At 36.3% G+C, this 26,828-nt stretch overlaps 1 protein-coding gene across 8 annotated transcripts in view; it reads left to right on the top strand.

Moving 5' to 3' along the window:
- Positions 1–26,828, top strand: part of LOC150105717 (C-Jun-amino-terminal kinase-interacting protein 4-like) — a 615,637-nt gene that overhangs the window by 197,174 nt on the left and 391,635 nt on the right. For 4 of the 8 annotated variants that reach the window (XM_090394309.1, XM_090394311.1, XM_090394310.1 and 1 more), the window contains 4 exons: positions 1,607–1,698; positions 4,887–4,922; positions 5,216–5,248; positions 24,687–24,704. In XM_090394309.1, the coding sequence (XP_090250435.1) occupies positions 1,607–1,698; positions 4,887–4,922; positions 5,216–5,248; positions 24,687–24,704 (179 nt within the window). The remainder of the gene's footprint in view (positions 1–1,606; positions 1,699–4,886; positions 4,923–5,215; positions 5,249–24,686; positions 24,705–26,828) is intronic. The other 4 variants (XM_090394312.1, XM_090394317.1, XM_090394313.1 and 1 more) reach the window with 3 other exon arrangements.

Consider the following 26,828-nt stretch of genomic DNA (forward strand, 5'->3'; position numbering starts at 1 on the left):
AGGAGGATGTGAGGAGAAGGTTCTTTGCATGGAGAGTGTTTGGTGAGTGAAAACTTTGCTGAGTGTGTTGTGAATGTAGACACATTGAATCAAATTAAGGCATAGTTGAATGAGCTTTGTAAGTTGCCAGGAGCAAGTTTTTACTGTATGATAGATAGTTGAAGTTGTGGGAATATAGTAGGGATGTTAATTTAAGCATTGTTTATCTTGAAAAAGCATATCATAAAGTATGAAAGCAAAAATTGCAAATTTGTCCTAAGTTTCAAATCGGCAGGTAGAATTAAAGTTGTGCAGAAAGATGATTTAATATTAAATAAAGTAGTAGACACAGCTGTACACTAATTGCGTTTATATATATATATGTATTATTATTATTATTACGTGACACCTCCAGGGAGTCCAAAGACTCATCGAGGGAGGGTACCCACCCTACAACTCTCTGTCTCTACCAACTATAACAAACCACAACTACTCCAATACCATCTTCTGCCCACACTAGATTTTCACAGACAATAACAAACATCCATGCCCTCAGTGGGATTTGAATCCACAGCCTTTTGGGTGGAAAGCAGATACGCTGACCACTCGGCTGATCAGGCTGGCTTAATGGTATCCTCATATATGAGGATAACATTAAGGAAAGTGGTATTAAACCTGATTTTTAAAACTGCACTCTCATTAGGATACACGTTTTTAGCTTTCAAGAACAGTTTTTATTGAAGATGGCATATTAGTTTGAAATCTGAGTTAGAAATCAAACACTTCATTAAAGACACTGGGGGATACCAAATAATTGAGAGTCCTGAGCAAAATTTTATTAGAGTGAATAGATTGAATCACTGGTAGAATCATATTATAATATGTGAACTTACAGAGTTTCAAAGACTCAATTTGCTCACATTAACTGTTATTTACCTAATATACATATCATAATCTCTTTAAACATATCCATCTCTTTAAATTCATTCACTGAAAACATACTCAGGACCCCCTTTGGCAACCCTTTCTATTCATTCAGGCTCTACTCCAAGCAGGAACAAAAAAAAGGTCTTTTTGTTAACCACACTCATGCAAAACTTCAGTAAACCTCTTACTCTTTTCTGTGATGTATTGGAAAATTTCTTCAGTATATGCTCTATAAACCCCTACATTAACTTAAATGTTTCGATTATATATCCCCCCCCCCTTTCTGCCTGTTTATCTGAACTTTGTAACCAACAGACCTTCAGTTTTATCCTCATAGAACACTCCACATACTGGTCATCATTTTGGACCTACTAGAGAACTGCCAAGGTTCTTAGTGCCCATCTTTTAGGGTGCTGGATTTAGATTCATTTGATTTTTTTTTGTTTGAAACCACTGTAATGAAATTCATTATATATAACGAAAAAATCTCTCTCTGTAAAATGAAACTTTGAATTGAGAGTGCGTAAATCATATCTATTATTTTTTAAACCAAAGCTCTGAGGAATATATTGATAATTTGGTATATTCATATGCTATCAAATTTACTTCATAGTATAAAAAAAGTTCACTGTTAAAAGATTGGTTTAAATTAACTTTATTTTTTAATATAAAAATGTCTTTCATTTTCATTATTTTGCAGAGAACATCGACAGCGGAATACTTTGTATCAAGAGCTTTGTTTCCATGATTCTGATGCACTGGGAGAAATGGATGAAGGTGCAGATATCACAGGTACAGTTGCACTGGCTGGTGCCCATCAACTATTTTTATATATTAATAATTTTTCTAAACAATTACAGAGAAATGAATTTTTCAACTATTGTAATCAAAAATTGTGTACAATTACTTGAAACAGTTCCCCCCCTCTCCCTCTACTAGCATAAAAGATATTTTAAATGGTGAGTACCTTGGCTTTTGAGTTGTTCTGTATTATTTTTGTTTTCATCTCAGTGAACTTGAGATCAAACAAGAGTTAATATTTCTATTTATGAGAACAACAATTTAAGAAATTTATTTAACATTGTCTAAATATCTGTATCTAGGAATTTGAAAATTACTAGATATATCACATATTAGAAATCAGTAATGAAATTATAACATACATGGAAAAAAAAAAGTTTGTGAAAGAACAATTAAGCTCAATATATATGTAGAGATTCTGAGTATTTTTGCTGCACAAAGTTTCTTGCTGTTTTTAAATGTAATGAAACATCAACATACCATAACTTCCATATATTGAGTTAGAGCAGTGGTTCCCAAATTGTGCACTGTGGCACCCTAGAGCCCTGCAGTGAAAGATTTTACGGATTATTTTTTCCAATGGCTGCTAAGTTTATAGGACACTTAGTAAATAGTTTGGGCCTAACTATTTAATAAACTGTTAGGTATTTCTTTTTGACTAGGGTTGCCGTGAAAAAATTGCTGAGACACTAAGGCTCTGAGAATTGAGAAAGTTTTTTCAGTCTATGTGATTTTAAGTAGTCTAGGCGCTATACATTCTTGGAGGCTAAATTTGAATTACTGTTCACAGGTCTGGTCACTTGGGTTTTGTGGGGATGGGTAAGTGACGGAGAGGATCCAAGATGGTGAGTAGTTTGTGGAATGCTCCCTTTGTGGTTTGCAAAAGTTGGTTGATAACCAGAAAAGAGAGGATGGAATAGGATAGAAATATTTAAGTTTCTAAAAGAGAGAGAGAGATCTTCTCTCTCTCCTTTGGCTTTTCTTTCTCTGGACCATTTGTTCTGCTGTCCTCTTGATTGCAGACGCCACTTTATTGTTTCTATTCCAGTTCCTTTGCCATGATGGATTTTAGTTCTTCCTTGAGCATTCACTATTTCCCTATATACTTTACCTGTGAGTTCCCTTGCTCAGTGCTCTGATATTTCTAACTGAAATTGTGTCTTCACTTATTGCTTCAGTTTCAACTTGATATTGGTGATCACTAAGCTATGATCCAATTCCATGTCTGCTCCTTAAGAGCCTCCGTAGCACAATTGGAAGAACGACAGTACGTTGCACCTTTTGATTGGAAAGGGCCTAAGTTCGATTCTCGTTATGATGGGAGGAATCTTTATATGGACGTTTTTCAATCGAAGGTTAGTTAGCCGATCTCATACGGAGGTAGCAGGGATTTTTCTTCCGGAAACTGGTTTTTCATCCTGCATACAGACAAATTGTCCCTTCAGAACACATGCAATTTACAGACAAAAAATACTAGCTGTGGTGGTGGTAGTGGCCAGTAGATGGCACTGATGTTGATGATTGGTAGTAGAAGTTCGGTGTAGTGGTGGAAACGGAGAGTTGTACAATAGGTGTCCTCCCGTGATGAGGCTTTGGACTCCTTGGAGGTGTCACGAATAATAATAATTATAAATGTTTGACACTGCTGAACTGATGTGGACCTTCTCTTGCTTATGGGTAACATGTCGAGCATGTTCTTAGTTCTTCCATCACGTGACTACCATGTCCACTTCCTTGCAGTCTCTTTTGCTGGAATTTTGCGTTGCAAATTACCATGTTATGCTTTAAGACAAATTCAAGTGTTATTTCTCCTCTTCCATTACTTTCTCCATATCCATATTTGTCCATAATTCTTTCCCATCTGTCATGTCTGTTCCAATCATAGCATTCCACAATCATCTTCATTGATGAGTATATGTTTTTGTGATACTGATTTCAAGATTATTTCCAAGTTGCTATAGAACAACTGTTTCTTCTTCAGTTCTTTCTGAAGTTGGGTGAATAGACCTGAATCACTGTGATGTTAAATGGTGTTGCTACAAATTTTGCCATTATTATTCTTTCATGTATTGGTTTGTTTCCTAATAATGCTTCTCTTGCTTTTTTATTGAGAAGAAATCCAACTTCTGCCTCGTGTTTTATATTATTGCCAGACCAGATGATTCTTCCACTTCTCGTCTCCCTCGACTCTCTCTCTCCAGTTAATCTGCTAATCCAAAGATGTCACATTGGTATATCACTCTATCTCCTTGCAAAGTAAGTGTAGCTTTCCATGCACCCATCAAGTATGGACAGTTATCATTATTCTAATACTTGACAATAATGATAAATATTTACAATCTCATTTTGTGGTGGAAAAAATAAAATATGACTATATCTGAGTCATGTAGCTAGTTATAAAGCCCTGTGTAATGTATGCTTACCCACTGTTTATCGACATGTGGGTTGACTCCTACATTATTATGCATAATGAAATTCCTTGTCAGTTTTGATAATTTATGTTACTGATGCTGTTGGTTAGATACAAACCTTTGGCACATTGTGAGTAGGAATCACACACACACATCTACTCTATATATATAAAAAGATAAGCCGAAATTTGAAACGTTTTTATGTCACTTTTTTGTCTCCGGCTTACCAGCTCAGAACTCGGGGGGGGGGGGGGGGGGGGGGTTGGCTGGGGGAGGGGGAAGATCCCCCTTGTGTGTGTGTGTGTAATCTTTTAAAATTCATATGCACACTATAAAGAAGATGACCATGAAATTGCTTTATTTTATAATTTTAAAAATTCATGAGACTTTGACTTAAGTATACTTTATTTTTTAATATTGATTTACGATATATGTAAAAAACTCTCCAACTGGCATATCCATCATTCTGGGAGAGAGAGATGTGAAACTCCCTTGAGCATGTGTGTGTGTGGGGGGCGTATCCTTAAGTTCAAAGTACAGTAATTTTAGAGTGATATTGTGATGATCACAAATATTAAGTTTTTGGAATTTGAGAGTACTGCAGATAGGTTATTGTCAAGTGGGTAAACACATCCTGGAAGCATATTTAATAGTCACTGAGTTACTATATATATATATATATATATACAGAAATTAATATTATAATAGTAGATGTTTCTAAGCAAAAATGTTTATTCTGTTGTCTTTTATTTTATTCTTGCATCAAAGGAGGATATGTTCATCCCGGAGAATATGCATCATCTGGTCAGTAAATTTGCACACAGATTTTTATAAAATAGTCTTTCTTTTTTTTATGATAAATTGTGAGCAGTTTTGCTGAATGATTTTTTTTTCATACTTAAATGCATCATATTTTAATTTGAAAATTGGAGTGCAGATGCTAATCATGCTAATTAATACTGATAAATTTAGTAGCACTAATCTGCAAAACTCTCCTGAATAGAGGTTTTTATTTAAGTTTGCTTAATTCTTCCATTTTTTCTTTACCTGCCTGTGCATGTTTCATTTCCTGCCTGTCTGATGTACACAATTTATAGACAGTGAGAGTGACACAGAACATGAAAATAAGGGTGAGAATATTCTGCTGTATTCTTCTGTAGTTAGACATAGAAAAAATGTTTATGTAGCTTAAAGTTGAGCATTAATTATAAAATTCTATTCCACTTAATATCACTGCTATTCTAAATTAATTTAATTGAATAATTCATTAGTTCTAAAAATATTTTTGTTTAACCACTTATGTATTTTATTGATAGTAATGTAATATTTTAAATGTTTGGTTTGTGATTAATGAACTGGCTCTTTAGAACATATGCAATTAGCAGATGTAATTATACTGGCCTTGTAATCTTAGTTGTTTCAGCCATATTCACAATCAGTCATATTATTAGCATGTCTCTTATTATAGAATATTAGTTAATAAAAGCAACTTTTCAGCAATAGTTGTTAATTACTCTCATCAAATTAGCAGATGGATAGTTTTTTTTGTTCTTTGGTAAGTAAATTCTAACTGTTAGTAATAATAAGATGCTTTTATTTTAAGCATCATGCTATTATCTATTATTTTCAGACCTTATTTCCTATTCCATTTTGTTGGATTCATTAGAATGTTCCTTTGCTTGTTATTATGGAACATAACTTTTGAACAGTGGAAATGCCTGTTGGTTGAAAGATATTGTATTCTTCAAAAGCATGGATAATTGTCTATTTATTCTTAGCTGTCATTGCACCAACAGAAATCTTTTATTATAGTAAATTTTTCGACTTATCAGCTAGCTATTCTTCTGTCATATATTATTATTAGTATTTTTTTGGTAATTTTCACGGAGTCATTAGATTCATCATGGGAGGCTCACTTAGCCAGCAACATGTCTAACATAATGAACTTGGAAGTTATTTACACTCCCTGCATTCACAGTGGACTAAAGCAATGCATTCCACTCACGAATAACTCTTTATATAAAAAATCTACTACTCATCTTCACCACAACTTTCAGGGATGGCTTTTCATTCTTCCCATTTTAACATCCACTCTTTTTATAATTCCTTCTCTATTAATCTGGTAGAATCCCTTAACTAACTTGAAGGTCCCTATCATATCTCCTGTTTTCCTCCAATCCACCCAACTCTGTAATCCACATTCTCTCAAATGCTCTTCATAATCAACACTTCCAGAGTCCTGATAACACTTTGATCATTTGTCTTTGGACCTCTCTAGTGTTTCCACATCACAGTGAAAACCAAGTAACCAAATCTGAGCATGGTAGTCCATGAGTGGTTGGACCAATGTCTTATATACAGGCGCCACCACCTCCTTATACCTACATGTCAGTATACTTTTTATCATAGCAGCAGTACAATGTGCACTCTTTGCAACACTTGTAATGTGCTCATAAAACTTTAGTCCACTGTTTACCATCCCCCCCCCCAAGATTCTGAATCTCATCCACTTATTCCTGAAGTACAGCTATACCAATACAATATGTAGTCTTATATCTGTACCCCAAAGTTGCATTTATTAATATTAATCTGTTTATTTATTTGTGAAATAAAACCAGTCTTTCTTGTTCTGAGGGGGAGAGAAAGGAAAATAGCCCGTTACTGACCCGATACTACTCATTCACTAGAACTTGAAAAAGTCTGGAAATATTTATCCCACTAATAGGATTCAAATCATAATGAGATTTCCAAGATTCAATAGTAGGATGTTTAGCTACTTGTGTATTGAGGTTAATGCAAAAACTACCCAAATAGGCTTCTAAAGGGAGGCCATGCCTAATTAATTTGCCCATATTTTATAATATTGTTATGTCTCAGTTGGATAAAGGGAATGGATACACTTTGTTAGGAATAATATAAGATATGAAATAGTTGGTGAAGCAAAAGGTAAAGCAATAGGCTGATATCCTCCCCCTCCCCCCCCCAAAAAAAAGTTCGTATTAAAATAATTAATACAGTAAATGTTTATAGGCTATGGTCAGAAATGGATAATAGCAATATAAATTTTTGAAACTCACTGCATAAGCATCAACAATACTGAATAGAGAAGGTGCAAGTTTAAGAGGAGATATGAATCAGAGAAAAGCTATTTGAAAGAAACCATGGGAGTCGGAGTTAAATTCTAAAGACGAAATTATGATATTGGAAAGGCTGTTGCATAATTGGAGGATATGGGATTGGAATATAAATTATTGATTGGTGGCCAATAGACAGGTATTCAGACATTGATATGCTGATATGAGGAGGGGGGGGGTTGATTTGAATTTGTGGTTGAAGCAACTAAGGCTATGATGCAAGTGCATGTACTTGATCTGTTAATTGTTTGTGTTCTAATGGATGTTTCATAGGATGAAACCTGAGTTTCATCCTATGAAACTCAGTGGGAGGTAAAACCCTTCCACTTCTGTATGACACTGGCTAACTCACTTTCAGTTGAAAAGTCATGATAAAGGTGGTTTGCATCTTAGGTGGGATTCAAACTTAGGTCTTGCCAAAGGGTTTCATCAAAACTGACTGAGCTATGGAGTCTCTGGGGCTGGGAAGTGGGAGTGCAAATCTGTAAGATTTAAGGTGACTAGCAGGGTGGCCTAGGTATCAGTCCTTGGACCATTGTTGTTCAATCTATACATTACTAATATTGGCAAGGATATATTAGATTCTTCATTTGTTAGCTGATAATACAAAGACAGAACAGGAAAGCAGAGATGCTACTAATATGCAGCACTTACAGAATGATTTGAATAGCCTGGAACTGTGATCGAATGATAATGGTTGTCAATTCTTGTTGCTTAAAAGGGCTTAGAAGAGGCTCTTTATAAAAGAAAGATGGAAGCCCTTGTTTCCATCTTTTTCTGTTGAAGGCTTCCCTATGCCAGCATTCTCTGGCCATCTCCACTTGGTTGTCATTCTATTCTTCTCTCTGATCATCCCAGCATTCATCTTCCTTCATATGGATGCCACTGGGTGATTTTCTTTATCCATCTATCACTTTTCATTCATGCAATATGCCTTGCTCACCTCCATTTCAGTTGTAAAATCTCTTTCCCTATGTCCAACACTTTTGTTTCTTTGCTTATATTGTCATTCCTTGTTTAGTCTTGCAGTCTAATGTTTTAGCATGGCTCTCTGTCCATTCTATGCTCAGTTTTCCTCATCCTGTTCAATATTTGTTTGGTTATTGGCCATGTCTCTAATCTATAGGTCATAACTGGGATGATACACTGGTTGAAAAGTTTTGCTCTATTTTCTGGTTTTATTTTACTGGTCAGGAATCTTTTCAGCTTGCCAAACGCTACCTAGCCTAGCCGAATTCTTCTGTTTATTTCTTCATGAATGCTCCGTTTTCCTAATGTGAAAGTATTTCCTAGGTATATGTATTCTTGTACTTGCTCTATTTTGTTATTGTCTATTATTATTTGCTCTGTTATCTGGTTTCCTTCAATATTTATCATTATTTTAGTTTTTTTTGTAGTTTATGTATAATCCTACTTTATTTGATACTGTATTTAATTCATTCATAATTTCTTTTAGTTCTCTTTTGTTGTTTGCTATTACTAACAAATATCACCAGCGTATTATAAATGATTTATTTTTTTTTTTTGCCATTGATGTTGATCATGTTGTTTCTCCAATCTAGTTCACTCAGGGCATATTCTAATACTGTATTGAATAATTTGGGTGAGATAGTATCTCCTTAGTGCACTCCTTTATTTGGAATGGGCTGCTTTGTTTATAAATATAAGAATACTAGTAGTTGCTTTTTCATATACTTTGTTTATTATCTGTATATAGAGCCTCCATAGCTCAATCAGTGAATGAAGACCTTTGGTCAGAAAGACCTGGGTTCGATTCCTGTCGATGACACAAGAAACCTTTATCTGGTCTTTTTGATCAGGTTTGGCAGAGGAGCCTACTCACCAAATTGCCATCCTATGGTGAGTAGGATGGCAATTTCAGTTATCAATCAAACTACCTTCCTTGCTGCAACTGGATCGTCAACTTTTTCACTGGTCCCTCACTTCTTGGCATGGTGGATGGTTTACTCTCCTCAGATTTCTCCACTAATGCAGGAGTATCCCAGGGTTCTGTTCTTTCACCCGCTCTCCTGTATATAAATGAGCTGCTCTCACAGCCTTCCAATCCTATCCATAGCTTTGGTTACAACATTACACTCCATTCCTCCTTTATATTTGACAAACCTTGTAGTGCTCAAGTATTGGAATTCTCAAGATCTACTATGACCAGGGACCCGAACTCAGATCTCCTAGCTATATCCCAGTGGGGCAAGGTCAATCTTGTGAACTTCAATGCCACTAAAACTCAGTTCTGTCTGATCTCTTGCATGAAAGAGATCGCATCCCTACCTCTTATCTTCAGTAATACTGAGATATTCAAACATGATCAGATTTCTCTTCTTGGACTGAACTGCACCTCTGATCTTTCTTGGCACAACCATATTTCAGCTATACCTTCTGCAGCCACCAAAAAACTTGATGTACTTTTTTAGCACAAGACACTACTTCACACCCTCACTCTTTACAAGGCCCAAATGTGCCCAGCCCTGGAATATTGCTTCCATATTTGGGGTGGTGTGCCAAAATGTTGCCCCTTGCCCACACATAGCATTAAGGTCTTGTGGCTTTTTGTATGTGGATGATATATATATAAATAAATTTGATTGATAACTGAAATATCTTTATATTTTATCATCTCATATAAGAATGTTTAATCTATTTCACTTTTTGTTTATCCATTTGGACTAGTCCCTGTTCATTTTTGTTTGGTCTTTTCTTGTAAAATGTACTGATAGCATTCAAATGGTTCCTCAGCATGAAGTTTAACATCATATTTCCTTTTTCATTTCACTCTGCTATACATTTTTCAAGTTCAAATTTTATATTTTCCTAATTGTGCATTAAAATCTCCCAACAACACTATTATGTAAGCTGTAGGATCCTGCTGTGTTGTACTGGACACTGTGTCATAGAATTCTTCAACTTCTTGATCTTCATAGCTGCTGGTTGGTGCATATATATATATATATATTTAAGAAATATAAACACGTTAGCACAAGAATATTTTAATATTTGCCAAATATTTCAGTCTGAAATTAACAGACTATTCACTGTGGCTTGACAGGAACAGTTTTTACAAGGTGAAATATAAACGATTTATCATTCAAAAGTAGAACAAGCCGTGTGATGTTACATTGCTAAGCTCTAAAGAGAGGTAAATTTCATCAGTGATGAATCAATTCCTACAATCCTTTCCAGAACAATAAAGAATCAATACATTGAGTTCCAATTCCATATATTTCCAGAATCTCAGAACCAATTTCAAGAATTCTGAAGAAATATGATTTAACAGCCACTTATATCCCTATTAACAAAATATCCACATATTTCCCAATATGTGGATTGGGAAATAATTGAGCATTCATCTTCTGAAGATAAACGCTCAATTATGTCGCTGCCTGGTGTATGGCAAGTTCCTTGTAACTGCAATCTGTCGTACTTTGGACAAACCAGACACTCTATAGAAAAACGAATACAAGAACATCAATCATACATTCTACAACAACTCCGATAAGTCTGGATTGGCACAGCACGGGATAGAGACAAGCCACAACATTCTCTGGTCCAAGACTCTCCTTCTACACAGATGTTGCTATAAATTTGAATACCTATTCAAAGAGAGAATGCTAAGGCCTTACTTCAATACCCTAACTTGAATCGAAATGATTGCCTATGTTTGTCAAAAATATGGGAAAGTTTAATCCGGATAACACACTAGGTTTCTTTTCTTTTCTTTTTTCTTTTTTTTAATTGAGACCTTCTAATTCCTACATTAGTCTAATATTATCTTTAATTGGATTTATAAATTAAGATTATTATATGAAATTGTAAATTAATACCTATAATTTATTCATCACACTGATGAAATTTACCTCTCTTTGGTGCTTAGCAATGTAACTTCACACGGCTCGTTCTACTTTTGAACGATCAATCGTTTATATTCCACCTTGTAAAAACTGTTCCTGTCAAGCCTCTGAGGATAGTCTGTTAATTTCAGACTGAAATATTTAGCAAATATTAAAATATTCTTGTGCTAACGTGTTTATATTTCTTAATTTAATGTCACAAGTATCTCTCAAGAATAGAATATATACATCTGCCCTTTCCAGTAAAGCACATTTCCTGATTTTAGTGTTATGCAATCTTCGGATTTTCTTTTCACTTCACTTAGTCCTATTATATCCCATTTCATTGTCTTTATTTCATATTCCAATTCCTCTATCTTTTAAGTAGAGGAATTAGAATTCAATGGTAGTAAGCATAAAGTTATGCACTTGGGCATGATGAGATTTCCAACAACACATTATGATATAGTAGATAGGAAGTTCAAAGGTCACATAACAAAAATTGCAAATACAACTCAGCAGATACTTGTGATGCTGAAATGAACATTGACATATAAGAAAGTCATTTGTCTTTTTTTTTTACAAGTCTTTAATGCAATCACCTTGAAGTGTGCAGATTTGGTCTCCTGATTTCTAAGAAAGAATCTGTGGAAACGTGCAAAGAAGAGTTACAAAAATGGTATCAGTATTGTCTAATGTTAATTATGAGGACAGATTGAGAGCATGTGGATTACAGACACTGGTAAACGGGAGAAATGGGGGAGGTGATATGACAGAGGCCTATAAATTTTTTTTGAATGGGTGTTATTGGATACTAGTTGATCCAATTTTTCATAATATGAAAGGTGGTGACAGAACAAGGGGAAGTGCTTCTGTGGAAGCTTGTGTGAAGATAAGAAGGGGTTGAGAGTAAATTTTTCTCTCACAGCACAGTAATTGGAATAGTTTGCCTGTTGAAGTGCTGAGTACATTTAGTGTGAATGAGTTTAAAAGAGAATGTGACAGCTGTTGTGGGTGATATATGGCCTCCCTCAATGAGTCCTTGATTCCCTGGATGTTTCTGATGATGATAATAATAATACTAAATATGATAGAGCCAAAATGTTTTGGAATCGATAAAATAAAAGCTTGGAAATGGAAGAAAGTACTATAAAAAGAATCATAGATGGTAAAAGTGACATAAAAAACTGAAGACAGGTAAATGAGGGTGGTCTGAAAAGTTCTCGACCTAACAATGAATCTTGATTTGAAGAAAAACGCTGCTGACCAGTGAGATAGAGTTTTAGTTTTGGGAAGAGATAGAAATCAGAGGGAGCCAAATCTAGGGAATAGGGTGGATGTTCCAACAATTCATAGTGCAGATCCCATAATTTTCCCATTGCCAAAACAATGTCTTTGGGGGCAGCTGTATTGTCCTGATGAAAGATGATTTTTTCTTCTGCAAACCTGGATTTTTCTCACGAATTTTTCTGTCTAGTCTGGTTTAAAGATTGGAATAATATTCCCCAGTTACTGTTGTACCTTTTTCAAGATTAATAAACAAAATACCTTTAGCATCAGTAAACACCGATGCCATGACCTTTCCTGCTGATGGTGCACAAAATCAGTTTTATTCTTGTTAAAAGGCATCTGGAAAGATTGCTGTTTTCTGAATGTTTTCTGTTTTCAGTGTGTCAATGCAGGGAAACTAGAATTCCCAGGGTGGATGGTAGCAGCAGTGGCCTCTTGGGGGAAGGGGGACGACATCAGGTAACATTGAGTCCAGGGGGGGGTCGAGAGGGGACAATGACAAGTATAGAAGCAGTGGCATTTTTATGCTCTATACCAGTGATTTTCAACCTTTTCCATAATATGGCACACCTAGACTAATTATTAAAATTCTGCAATACACTAAAAATATATTTTAATTTTTTTTAAGATGATCTGGCAAAAAATAGGCATAATTTTGATTGATTTATACACACAAGAAGAGGGAAGACCAGACACTAATAAATAAATGTGCAAATTACGATATTATTTCTTTCAATTAATTTGTTTTCATAAATCTCGCGGCACACCAGTTGAAAATCTGTACTATACTAATGCCAGGAGTATCCGAAATAAAGGAGATGAATTGGAGATGCTGATAGCATCAACCTGGCCAAAGATTATTGGGATCTCTGAGACGTGTGTTGACGGAGGATGATATAATAACTGGAATTGAAGTGGCAGGGTACAGCATTTTTCGGCAGGATAGGAAACAAAAACATGGTGGTGGAGTACTGCTTATGATAAGTGATGACTTATGTCCTCTAAGAATGGAGGCTTTGGAAGGCAGTGGCACAAATGGTTTTGAAAGCATATGGTGTGAGGTAGAAGTGGCCAAGACAGTATATTTAGTGGGGTGTTGCTATAGACCAGGGAGCACAGAGGGTGAGGACCAGGAGATGTTTAGGCAGTTGAGCTTGGCAAGTGCAAGAAGAATGATTGTTATGGGAGATTTTAACTACAGCAGTATAAGCTGGGAAGAGGAAAATGCAAGTAGTAATAGAATTTCTGGAATTCTTAAGGGACAAATGTCTTCGGCAGCATGTAATAGAGGGAACAAGAGGTTCAAGAGTTTTGGATTTAGTAATAGCATCAGAAGAGCTGATAATAAGTGAGATAACATCTCTCCCAGCAGTTGGAGAGAGAGTGACCATGTGGTTTTCACTTGGAAGATGAACAGACATGCCGGTGTATCAAAGAAAAGGGAACATATGTGGAATTATAAGGTGGGTGATTATAATAGTCTTAGGTATCAACTAGGGGCAGTTCCATGGAGAGCAGAATTGGAAAGCCAGGATATCATCAGTGCTTGTGAAATTGTTAAAGAATATTTGTTAGCAGCAATAGTAAGCTGTATTCCACAGGTGAAGAAGGGGACACAATTTGGTGTAAAGTGGATGACAAACGATATCAAACGGGGACTGCAGTTGAAAAAGAGATTATGGAAGAGATATAAGGAAAGGGATGGAGGACAGATACATGAAGAATATAAGATGCAGGCCAGGAGAGTGACCAGAATGGTAAGGAAGGCAAAACTGGAATATGAGAAGAGATTGGCACTAAGATCCAAAGAAAATCCTAGGGAATTTTTTAGCTATGTGGCCAGTAGGCAGAGAAACGATTCTGGAAGAATGACATTGTGGGATAAAAATGGGAGTAGAGTGACTGATGCAGAGGACATAGTGGAGTTGTTCACTGAGCACTTTCTTGGAGGTTTTAATACTAGAGGGATAGGGCAGGTTCAGGGTTTAGAGGTGCAAGAGGAGAGTGTGTTCCAAATACTGAGTACTCTGGATACCAATAAAGCTGTTGGACTGGATGGTATTTCACCACGGGTTTTGAGAGAATGTGCTAAAGAACTGACAGCTCTGTTGACCTGGCTTTTCAATAAAAATCTGGCTATGGGAAAGATACCCAGGGGATGGAAGGAAGGTAAGATAGTGCCGCTGCATAGGGGCAGTATCAGACTGGAAGTGTCTAATTATTGGCCTGTTTGTGTGTGTCATCAATAGTTGTTAAGGTCTTGGAGAAATTAGTGAGGGACTATATACAGAGTTGGGCAGATGAGGGTAATGTTATCTGTGAGAATCAACATGGATTTATTAAGGGGCACTCTTGTTTTATTAATATGATTGCCTTTTATAATAAAGTGACGAGCAGTTGATGAGGGAAAGGCATATACTGCCATTTTTTATTTTTATTTTGCAAAGGCGTTTGACAGGGTGCCACATGATAAGCTGATAATTAAGTTGCAGCACATGGGTTAGTCAAATGGATTCAGGATTGGCTGACTGACTGATAGGTATCAGAGAGTTCTGTATGGCGGGGCAATATCAAGGAAGCAGAAGGTTACAAGTGGGGTTCCACAGGGCTCAGTACTGGGACCTGCATTGTTCCACCTTTATATCAATGATATTGTCAATGGATTGCAAGGGGATGTTCAGTTGTTTGCAGATGATGTGAAGCTGGGAAGGGTTATCAGTAATAGTGCAGATGCGGCAGCCCTGAAAGAGGATTTGAAAAAACTAGACAGATGGGCAAATGAATACTCGATTGGAGGAGCTGTACTGGAGGAGGTAGGGGGGTTAAGAGATCTTGGGGTGATGATTGATAGAAAACTGAAATTCAGAGAGCATATTGCAAAGGTGGTGAGGGTAACTCAGAGGATTGCTGCAATACTGAGAAGGATACTGACCTGCAGAGATAAAAGAGTTATCATTCCGTTGTATAAGACCCTGATCAGACCACACTTAGACTATTGTTCTCAGATTTGGTCCCCAGGATTTGAAGGGGATAAATTGACTGTGGAAAGGGTACAGAGGCGGATAACAAAGATGGTTTCAGGACTGTACAATGATAGTTATGAGGATCGACTGAGGGAGTGTGGACTGCAGAGTTTGGTGGATAGAAGAAAGAGAGGTGATATGATTGAGACTTTTAAACTGTTGAGAAGCAGTTACAGGGTAGACATTGGAGAGTTCTTTCACTTGGTGGAATGGTGGGAAGGAGCGATGACAAAGAGGCCATCCCTGGAAGTTACGAAAGGAGGCTGTGCGCAAGAGGATGAGGAGTGGTTTCTTTGCATGAGGGTGGTTGAACCTTGGGTGACATTGCCTGAGAGAGTGGTTGGAGCAGGAACAGTCAATGGGTTCAAGGAGTGGTATGATAAGCTTTGTGTTTCCTAAAAACGACCTCCCACGATGAGTCCTTTGACTCCATGGAGGCCTGGATAATAATACTAATACTGAAATGCTCCAAGCACTGTTCAGAGATTTTCAAGCAAGATATGAACAAAGGACCAGAATAAGGGATGGAATGAAAGTTGAAGAAGGAAGTAAGTGTTTTAGGTTGTTGTGTGAAGAGTTAGGAAATAAAGGAGTATAACACTTCACTGGCTTGTGATAGAATATGATTGTAGTTGTATTGATGTTATTCTGTTTAGTTTCGAAGATTGGTTTATACGTACATGATGTCCTCCAGTGTCCATATATGGAAGAGGCGGGGGAAGAGTCCCAGTACACATTTATCTTTGGTAGATTCACCTTAGTTATTATTATTATTATTATTATTATTATAGGTATCTCCATGGAGTCAGTAGACTCATCACGGGAGACCCAAACTAGCAAAACAATATCTGTCATGTCTCTTCTTGAATTCATTTACAGACGAAGAGCTCACAACTAAGTCAGGCAATGAATTCCACTCGTTCACCACCCTCCAGGCAAAAAACCTTGTTCTGACACCTTTGTTAACCACACTCTTCTTTAATTTCCAGAGATGACCTCTTGTTCTTCCATCACTATCACACAGCTGAAACATTTCCCCTGCATCAATCCTATAAAAACCTTTCAGTAATTTAAATGTTTCTATCATATCCCCTCTTCTTCGCCTATCAACCAATCTCTACAATCCACAAGCTCTCAATCTAGTTTATCCCTTAATACCATTTCAGTATTGCTGTTTGCATGGTTTTTTGTTTTGTTTCCTTTGATTTCCTTTTTGAGGGAAGGGATAGTAAAGATGGAGGTCTATTTTCAGCAAATCTGAGAATCAGGCATCATATCAAAGATTTGCACCCTTGAAATATTTCTTGATTCTCAGCTCTGCTGATCAAAGACAATTCCATATACAAGTTATTACTGCCAACCAGGATGCAATATTCCGTATATCTGATTGTCTTTGCTCAGAAGATCTGAGAATCAGCTGTCTCTTGATACATTTGTGTAAGAGTGGAATCTTTCTTATTAAGTTGTCTGTTTTTTGTATTCATGCTGAATATGATCTGATGTTCAGAATATTTAAACACACATTTGAGAACTTTGTTATTTTCTCAGAGAGAAACTGTTATTTTCTTAGGTGGTTGGTGGTATTCCGTAAAATGGTGGGTTTGTAAATTTTAGCTTTGGTTAAAGTGCATTATACGTGGTTTAAGAGGAATGTTGGTTGATCTATAGGGATACTGACCTTGGAGGAGGGGGGGAGGAACTTTATGTAAGGTTATGAATTTATAGGCATTTAAAGACTGTTGAGTATACAACCATTTTAATAGTTTCCATGATTTTTCAGTTCCAGGATAGTTTTAGTAGAAAGAGCTGATGTTAATTTTTTTTAAAGTTACCTAAGTAAATTTATAGCCTGATTTCTCTTCATGTTGTAGAGTAGTATGAAACTGAGTCGATTTAATGAGGTGAGGTGCTGCTCTCTTACTGCTGAAGAAAGCCCCCCCCCCCTCCCTCAATGTGGTGAGGATTGTGTCTACTTTTCCTATGGTGATTCAGTCTATCTTTGGAGAATGTATATGTTGCTTTTTTCACTATATTATTTCAGGAAATTACAACGTACTAGGATATACATTAAAATAAATTTTAATATATTTCTATATTTCGGCAACGTCACGCTGCCATTTTCAAGAACTTAGGTACAAGATACGTGCATGCAGGCACAGCAAAAACAATAAATGAGTAAGAAGAATGAAGCTATTATTTCTCCTCAAGTCCTGATGGTGCCCTCTAGCAGGCAATGTTGGTATTCTTGGGCGATTGGGCTGAAGGTCTTCTGATGTAGGTTTCCCAAATTTGAGGAAGTCTCATGCAGCTAAATTTGTTGAGGTTTGGCTCGTTTCTTAGGGCTGAAGCTGATTCTATGAAAAGCCTTTCATATCTGTATTTGCTACGGTGTATTATCCTGGCTTTTTTCCTTGTATGCATTTGTATGAATGAATGAAGGACATCCATGCCAATGGCAGGATTTTGAACCCTCAGCTTTCTGGCTGGAGAGTTTATATGCTGACAACCAGGGTGATGAATGAGCTGTATTATTTGAATGTCTACCATACTTTTCCATATACTATACCTTGGTATATGGAAAGACTGTTGATAGAAACTTAGTGAATGTTGTCCTCATATTCATAATAAAAAATGTCAGGGAAAGGTATGGTATTACTTAGTCAGATTCAAATGGGAAATGAAGAGTTCTGATAATTTACCCACTGCAGTTTTGAACCATGAGCAAATGCTGTACTTGTATTAAGGTTTAATGTCTGATCTTATTCTGTCCCTCTGTCCATTCTTACTTTAAATGCTCACTTTCAGCCCCCCCCCCCCATACTTTAGTTTTTGTTTCTATGTTTGTGTATTATCCAAATTTTGTGATACTATAGAATAAATGTGTTTTTATTTATTTTTTTTATATAAAGTAACAAGTCAAAATATGTATGCATATCAGGATACTTAGATTGTATAAACCCTTTATTAAGTTGTTACAAAAACAAGTTTTTTTAGCAGTAATTAGAATAAAACTAAGATAAGAAAATACTTTCCATAGTGTAGCTCAGATAGTGTAGCTCAGTTGATTTCGATGCATCTCTTTAGATGCATCTAATGCAAGAAACCTTTATCAGAGCTTTTCAATTAAAGGTGAGTTATCCAGTCTTGTAAAGAGGTGGAGGTTTTCCTCCCAGAAACTCAGGTTTTTCATCGTTCAGAATAGGCAAACCAGCCCTGTGAACTCACATATCTACAGATATAAAATACTTACCCTTAGAGGGATACAGCAAAGAAATGGCAACCTGGCTGCAAAAACTGCCGAAAATCCCTAATTGGAGAACTCAGCATATCTAAGGATAGATGAAAATTGAATGGATAAGGAAATACTTTATTCTGCTTTGTTATAAAATACTTACTTTAATAAATACTTTATTCAGCTTTGATATAAAATACTTACCCTTAGAGGGATACAGCAAAGGAATGGAAACCTGGTTGCAAAAACTGCCTAAAATCCCTAATTAGAGAACTCAACGTATCTAAGGATAGATGAAAATTGGATGGATAAGGAAATACTTTATTCTGCTTTGTTCAACTTATTATTATTATTATTCAGGCCTCCATGGAGTCAAGAGACTCATCATGTAGGACCTTCCTAGGAAACACAAAGTCATTCATACTCCTTGAACTCATTGACCATTCTTGCTCTCACCACTCTATCAGGCAATGCATTCCACTGATCAACAACCCTCCACGCAAAGAAACCACTCTATTGCTTACAGCTTCCTTTCATAACTTCCAGGGATCCCCCCCCCCCCCTTGCCATCACTCCTTCCCGTTGTTCCACCAAGTGAAAGAACTCCCCAGTGTCAACCCTGTAACTGCCTCTCAACAGTTTAAAAGTCTCGATCATATCATCTCTCCTTCTTCTATCCACCAAACTCTGCAATCCACACTTCCTCAGCTGATCCTCATAACTAACATTATAGTCCTGAAACCATCTTTGTTATCTGCCTCTGTACCCTTTCTACAGTAAATTTATCCCTTTCAAATCCTGGGGATGAAATTTGAGAATAATAGTCTAAGTGCCGTCTGATCAGAGTTTTATACAACTGAATGATAACTCTTTTATCACTTTTATATTTTAGGTCAGCGTCCTTCTCAGTATTGCAGCAATCCTCTGTCTTACCTTCACCACCTTTGCAATATGCTCCCTGAATTTCAGTTTTCTATTAATCATCACCCCCAGATCTCTTATCTCCCCTACTTCCTCCAGTACAGCTTCTCCAATCGAGTACACATCCTCCCATTGATGGATCCCAAACTTCAAGACTTTACATTTTGCTGCATTAAACTGACATCCCTATTCATTCGCCCATCTGTCTTCTTCTTCTTCTTCTACGCGTTATTCCCGCTTCCTATGCAGGGTCCGCGTGTTATTTAGATGCGACTTCTTGTTAGTACTACTCCCAACCAACCCGTCTGCCGCTGGGGGGGGATATATTTTTGACTGTAGAGGCTTATGTTCAGGGGGCCGGTTTGTCTGCTTGAGGGATGAAAAACACCAGATAAACTGGCGGAAAAAACCCTACTGACTGCGTCCAAGACTGGCTATGCCTGAGGAAGATCCTCAAATTCCTCACGTCTACAATGGGAATCGAACCTGGGACACTCCTTCCCCAGGCATATGGTTGCGAAGCGCAAAGCCACTAGGCTAACTGCGCGGTCCATTTGCCCATCTGTCTAGTTTTTTCAAATCCTCTTTCAGGGCTGCCGCATCTGCACTATTACTAATAACCCTGCCCAGCTTCACATCATATGCAAACAACTGAATATCCCCTTCCAATCCATTGACAATGTCATTGATATAAAGGTTAAACAATACAGGTCCCAGTATTGAGCCCTGTGGAATTTCACTTGTAACCTTCTGTCTCCTTGAAACTGCCCCACCATACACAACTCTCTGATACCTATCAGTCAGTCAGCCAATCCTCAATCCATTTGACTAACCCGAAATTTAAACCCATGTGCTGCAACTTAATTATCAGCTTATCATGTGACACCCTGTCAAATGCCTTTGCAAAATCCAAAAAAATGGTAGTATATGCCTTTCCCTCATCAACTGCTCTTGTCACTTTATTATAAAAGGCAATCACATTACTAAAGCAAGAGTGCCCCTTAACAAATCCATGTTGATTGTCACAGATAACATTACACTCATCTTCCCAATGCTGTATATGATCCCTCACTAATTTCTCCAAGACCTTAACATCTACTGATGTTAAGGTCTTGGAGATATTAGTGAGGTATTAGTATAATATTAGTGAGATATTAGTATAATTAGACACTTCCAGTCTGCTACCACCCTTATGCAATGGCACTATCATACCATCCTTCCATTCCATTGTTACCTTTTCCATAGCCAGACTTTCATTGAAAAGCCAGGTCAACAGAGCTGTCAATTCTTTAGCACATGCACTTAAAACCCGTGGCGAAATACCATCCAGTTGCACAACTTTACTGACATCCAGAGTACTCAGTATTTGGAACACACTCTCCTCTTGCACCTCTAAACTTTGAACCTGCCCTATCCCTCTAGTATTAAAACCTCCTCCAGGATGAAATACTTCAATAAAGTGGTCATTGAATAACTCCACTATGTCCTCTGCATCAGTCACTCTATTCCCATTTTTATCCCACAATGTCAATCTTCCACAATCATTTCTCCTCCTACTGGGCACATAGCTAAAATATTCCCTATGATTTTCTTTGGATCTTAATGCCCAATCTCTTCTCATATTCCAGTTTTGCATTCCACACCATACTAGTCGCTCTCCTGGCCTGAGTCTTATATTCTTCATCTTATATTCTGCTCTCCATCCCTCTCCTTATATCTCTTCCATAATCTCTTTTGCAGTTCCTGTTTGATGTTGTTTGTCATCCACTTTACACCAAATTGTGTTCTCTTCTTCACTTGTGGAATATAGCTTACTACTGCTACTAACAAATATTCCTTTACAATTTCCCAAGCATTAATGATATCCCAGCCTTCCAATTCCACCCCTCCATGGAACTGCCCCAAATTGATATCTAAGACTTTTATAATCACCTGCCTTATAATTCCACATAAGTTCCATTTTCTTTGATGTTCCTGCAACGTCCATTCATCTTCCAAGTCAAAACCACATAGTCACTCTCTCCATCTGTGGGGAGTGGGTGCCGTCTCAGTTATTATCAGCTCTTCTGATGCTGTGACGAATTCCAAGACTCTTGAATCTCTTGTTCCCTCTATATTGCATGTTGCTTAAGACATTTGTTCCTCAAGAATTCTAGAAATTCCATTCTGTTATTAATAAGTGCATTTTTCCTCTTCCCAGCTTATACTGCTGTAGTTAAAATCTCCCGTAACAATCATTCTTCTTGCACTTGTCAAGCTCAACTGCCTAAACACCACCTGCTCCCCACCCCCCTGTTCTCCTTGGCTTGTAGCAATACCCCACTAAATATCCTGTCTGAGTATCCAATATTTCCATCAGGAAGCTGAATAAATAAGAATAGGATAGAATGGGGTGACAGTTTGGGATGTAGCCAATTGCATTGTTTATTGGCTTTAGTCTTGCATATTCTGCCTGCCAGGTTTTCTAAATGGTTAGCATATCTGATCTTCAACCCTTAGGCTGCTGAATCCCACTGTGGGCATGGTTGTTTGTGATTGTCTTTAGGTGAGAGATGAATTTCACTGCCTAGTATGAGGTCACTGCTTATTGGAGACTTCATGTTGCATGAAAAAGTTCCAGGTTTAGTCTCAATGGAAATCAAATGCCATATGGTCACTCAATTGCTCAGTGATGATCCACACCACTCCTCTATGGTTTGTTCTATTCTATGCGTTTTAGAAGCTTCAACTATCTGCAGATCAGTCACTCTGGAAACACCATCCATCCTTCCATCTCATTGATGGTCTACCCCTTTTTTTTCCCAGGAACTTTACCTTCTATACCAATGCATATTGGTATAGAAATTGGTATATAAACTATGCCAATATACTATTGGTATAGTTTACCTTCTATAGCAGAGGCTCTACCAATCGACCAACCTTTACCTGCCGGCAAAGGTTGGTCGATTGGTAGAGCCTCTGCTACTAATAGCTCAGTTAGGTAAGTTTGAGCGCGGTTAGTAGTTGGAAGGGGACCAATCGTTCGATGCTGTTGGCACACTCTCCCTGATGAGTCTTTGGACTCCCTGGAGGTGTCAAATAATAATAATAATAATATTCCTGTTTTGAGAACCTCTCCATCCATCCTTTCAATTTGTGCAAAAGTATTACAGCTTTCTTCTGTTAATATCCTAAAGGAGCCTTCAAGTTTTACTAATCTTTTTTAGCACCCATCTATTTGTCCACATTTCAGTGTATGATATCTTCAACAGCCTTCTGTAGCATCACATCTCAAAAGCAGCCATCCTTTTCATATCAGACTTCTTTAGGTTCCAAGTCTCACATCCAGGATTCCTGGATTATATATATATATATAAAGAAAAGAAATACAAAAAATGTATAAAACCCCCATGACCTGCCATGGTAATTATGTACTATAGCTTTTAATCTGGTGGGATCCACATTAATCAAAAATAAATAAATTAAAATTCTATGTGTAATGCAATACACAATGCATACATCTTACTTTCATTCTGTTGTCTTCTCTAATACTGTGCATCTAGTAATTTCATATGTTATTTTGTACAGTGAAAAATTATAGATAATTTTTCACTGCTATTTTATGAAAGGGTCTAATATCTAAGACTTGTCATCATTCTTAACTTCCTGAATTTCGTGGTGAATTAAAGATTTAAATGTAATACTCAATTTTACTGGATTTCCAATTCCCCCCCCCCCCCCCTGAAATTCAGGAAGTTAAGAATGATTAGATTTCCCCAAAGGAAATATTGAAAGTTTTAAGGATAATTTGACCTGTAATTATTGAACTTCATTATATATGTTGTCTTTATTTAGTAATTAACTAAATATTCATATATTGTGTGTATATATATATATATATATATATTTGTGGGGGGGGCAATTTTTTTCCCTCTTGAATAGCACACACAGAAGCCTTCTAGTAAGTAAACTCACAAAGCTACATGTTATTTGCAAAAATAAAAATCTTAAATTATTATGATCATTTCAATATTTAAATTATATTTGTTTATAGCAAGAGAGAGGCTCAAGATTGTCAAAGTGAGCACTAGTGATCTAAAGTAATTGAGTTGTTAGAATTATGGCTGAAGCAAGGCTATGAAGTCATTATATTATGTCTATTAATTGCATGTTTTTCTGGCTAGTTTTACCATTTTGCTGGAGGGAAGAACTCTACTCACTTTCATTTGAGAAAGTTATAAAGGTTTTTCTTATGCTCTAAGATTCAAACCGAAGTCTTTTCATTCAAAAGGCATCATTCATATTACTACTAAGGCTACAGAAGCTCTGGCTGCTAACATAGTAAATGGCAAGTGTAAGCATCATCAGCCCAAGGCTAAAAAATCTAAACTGATGTTAAACATATTCAGTAATTGGCATTTTTAATGTCTTCTGTTATGCAAATTTTTCTATATTATGCATTTTCAGGACCTCACTTAAATTACAATGAATATGAATAATGGGCTGAGACGTTTTCTCTACTCATAAGGGTACTGTAAATTGATTCAAAATTATGATGATTAATGAAAATTAACTCATATGAATGTTTAAAAGATACTCACGTAAAGGAAGGATTAATCGGTGGGAACTCATGATTATTAAGATTATAATATCTGTTATAGTCATTTGTAAGCAGCAATTTACTGCTTATCTCAAGAATTTTATGTTTATCTGATGTTCAAAACAACAGCACTTTAATTAACTGACCCTTGCATGTCAGTTGACTTCTAGTATGTAATTGTACTTCAGTTATTAGAGCAAATTGTTTTCCAAATGTGGTTGGATTAATAGTAGATTACTATGTCTGAAGAAAAAAAAAAAATGATAATCTATGAAATTTGAAAAAAGTGTTAGTTCCTCTATGTGTGTGTATATCTAAAACACAATATAAACTGTTTATAGTAAAGTTGCTAGATATGCATGTTAAAATAATCTTATTCATTTGCATGCATAGTGCTATTTGCTCTTTGTGTTGTTGCAGTTAGGTTGTTATAATCTCTTTGCTTATAGTGCATGGTAAGTGTTCTTTTTTATTTTAAGTTATATTTTGCTCTAACATCTTTGTATTCTTTCTTTATCAATGCCATCCTGCTGCCACTTAATAGTTACTGACAACTTTTTTGGTAAGCACATCTTTGTTTCTTTTTAAATGAGAAATAATCACTTAACACTTATGCTAAATTTTCATGATGTATTTGAGAATATAAATCCTTCTGTATTCAAATTCACAAAATAGTTTAAAATATTTTAGTTGTATTGAAATCTGTCATGAGTTATGCTCATTCAAATCCACAATAGCTTATTCTTCTGAAATTTATTCTCATTTAAAATAAATATCAGTGATAATTAACATCAGAACAATGAATTTGTTAAGTAGTTAATGTTAGAGATATGGCAGGTTTAGTTTGAGTTCATTATTATTGAATTTAACCTAGTTTAATTTTCCAAGAATTTAAACTTTTGCATAAATAAAACTCTGGACATCAAACCTATTTCAAAAAAGAGAAAAGCAGAAATATAGCATTTTAAATATATTTGTTAGTTTGGTTGGACAAGTGGTTAGCATACCCATTCTCCAACCAATAGGTTACAGGTTTGAATCCCATTGTGGACACGTGGATGTTTATAATTGTCTTATTGGAGGCCAGAGGTATTCCTGGATTATGTAACATGCATTAAACACACGCACACACACACACACACACACACACACACACACACACACACACACACACACACACACACACACACACACACACACACACACACACACACACACACACACACACAGAGCAATAAATAAAATAAACAGACAAATAAAATTAATAAAAATAGAACTCACCCATGATAATAATGCACTACACATTTCTACCTTTTCATGGGTGGCAGCCATAAAAAATGCATTGTTTCAATTTTTTATTATTAGTATTATTATTATGTTACATCTCCAAGGAGACCATGGAACACTCATCATGAAAGGGCACACTGCTCTGCTAGACATGATTCACCATCTCCCCTACATAATCCTCCAATTCCAAAATGTCTGTCAACATAACACCATCTACCAGCCACCACCATAATAACTGTGTGATCAGAAGAAGAGGAGAAAAAATTGTTTTGGGAAGATTTTTGTAGTTGGATTATGTATGGATGTTTAACATTAGTGCTTACATTTATATAAATTTAAAAGAAAGGTGTAAGCAAAGGAGACATTCCATATAATGGAGATTGGTTATCACTTAGTTGACTCTGGAAGGTATCACAAATTTTAGGTGCACCATCTCAATTGTAAGAGCAGTATTCTGACACAGGATTTAGTTATGATTTGTATGAAACTAGCAGCAGTTCAGGAGAGATGTAATATATATGGAGTGGATGAAAACTGAAATTTCAGAAGACTGATGTTACTGATGGGTGTTACAGATGCAGTATTTATGTGTCAGGCAGGACCAGAAGTGAATATTATCCCAAGAAAAGAAATCTGATCTTATTGGAAGATATAGGTATCATCAAAGGTAAGGGGAGATAAACGAGATTTTTTTTTAGCTAAGAAAAATGACAGGACACTTCAGAGAGTAAACATGCAAAACTTATATAATAACAAAAACCAAGTTTAATAACTTAATAATTATTGAAATTTTATATCTGCTATCTTGGTACATCATTTGTGAATTAACAGTCAATTAACTGACTGTTCTGTTTGCACCGAGATTGTTCTTGCTCCACCGAAGAGTAGCACAGAGATGGGCAATTAAATCTGTGTGTGTGTGTGTGTGTGTGTGTGTGAGTGTGAGTGAGTGAGTGAGAATCCTCTGAAAGACTGTATAATTGTAGTACATTACAGTCATCTTTTGCTATAGCAGACACCATTATAACAAACTGCTGAAAAATCTCAAATGAACTCATAGGCAGTACCATGCTAAAGGAAATTTGCTATAACAAACTATTCCTGTGGTCCCTACAAATTTACTGTCAGCTGTAGTGCTATGAATGTTTAGATATTTTTGAAGGTTTATATAATTTTTAAAACTATATTCTAGAGAGAATAGGCATAGAACTTTTTTTTTTTTAAGTTACTTCAATCTCCAGTAAGGAGGGTTGTAGTGTCACATCTGAAGTGTGTGTGTGTGTGTGTGTGTGTGAGAGAGAGAGAGAGAGAGGGGGGGGATTATAGATGAATTGAATATAGGCCAGTTAACTGTTCTTGGACTAAAGCATCAGTATTTTTAATACCTTAGGTATATTTT

The sequence above is a fragment of the Typopeltis vanoorti genome, chromosome 6 (genome assembly GCF_054136105.1).
Source record: "Typopeltis vanoorti isolate ZY-2024b chromosome 6, IOZ_Tvanoo_1.0, whole genome shotgun sequence".
In the NCBI taxonomy this organism is placed as follows: domain Eukaryota; kingdom Metazoa; phylum Arthropoda; class Arachnida; order Uropygi; family Thelyphonidae; genus Typopeltis; species Typopeltis vanoorti.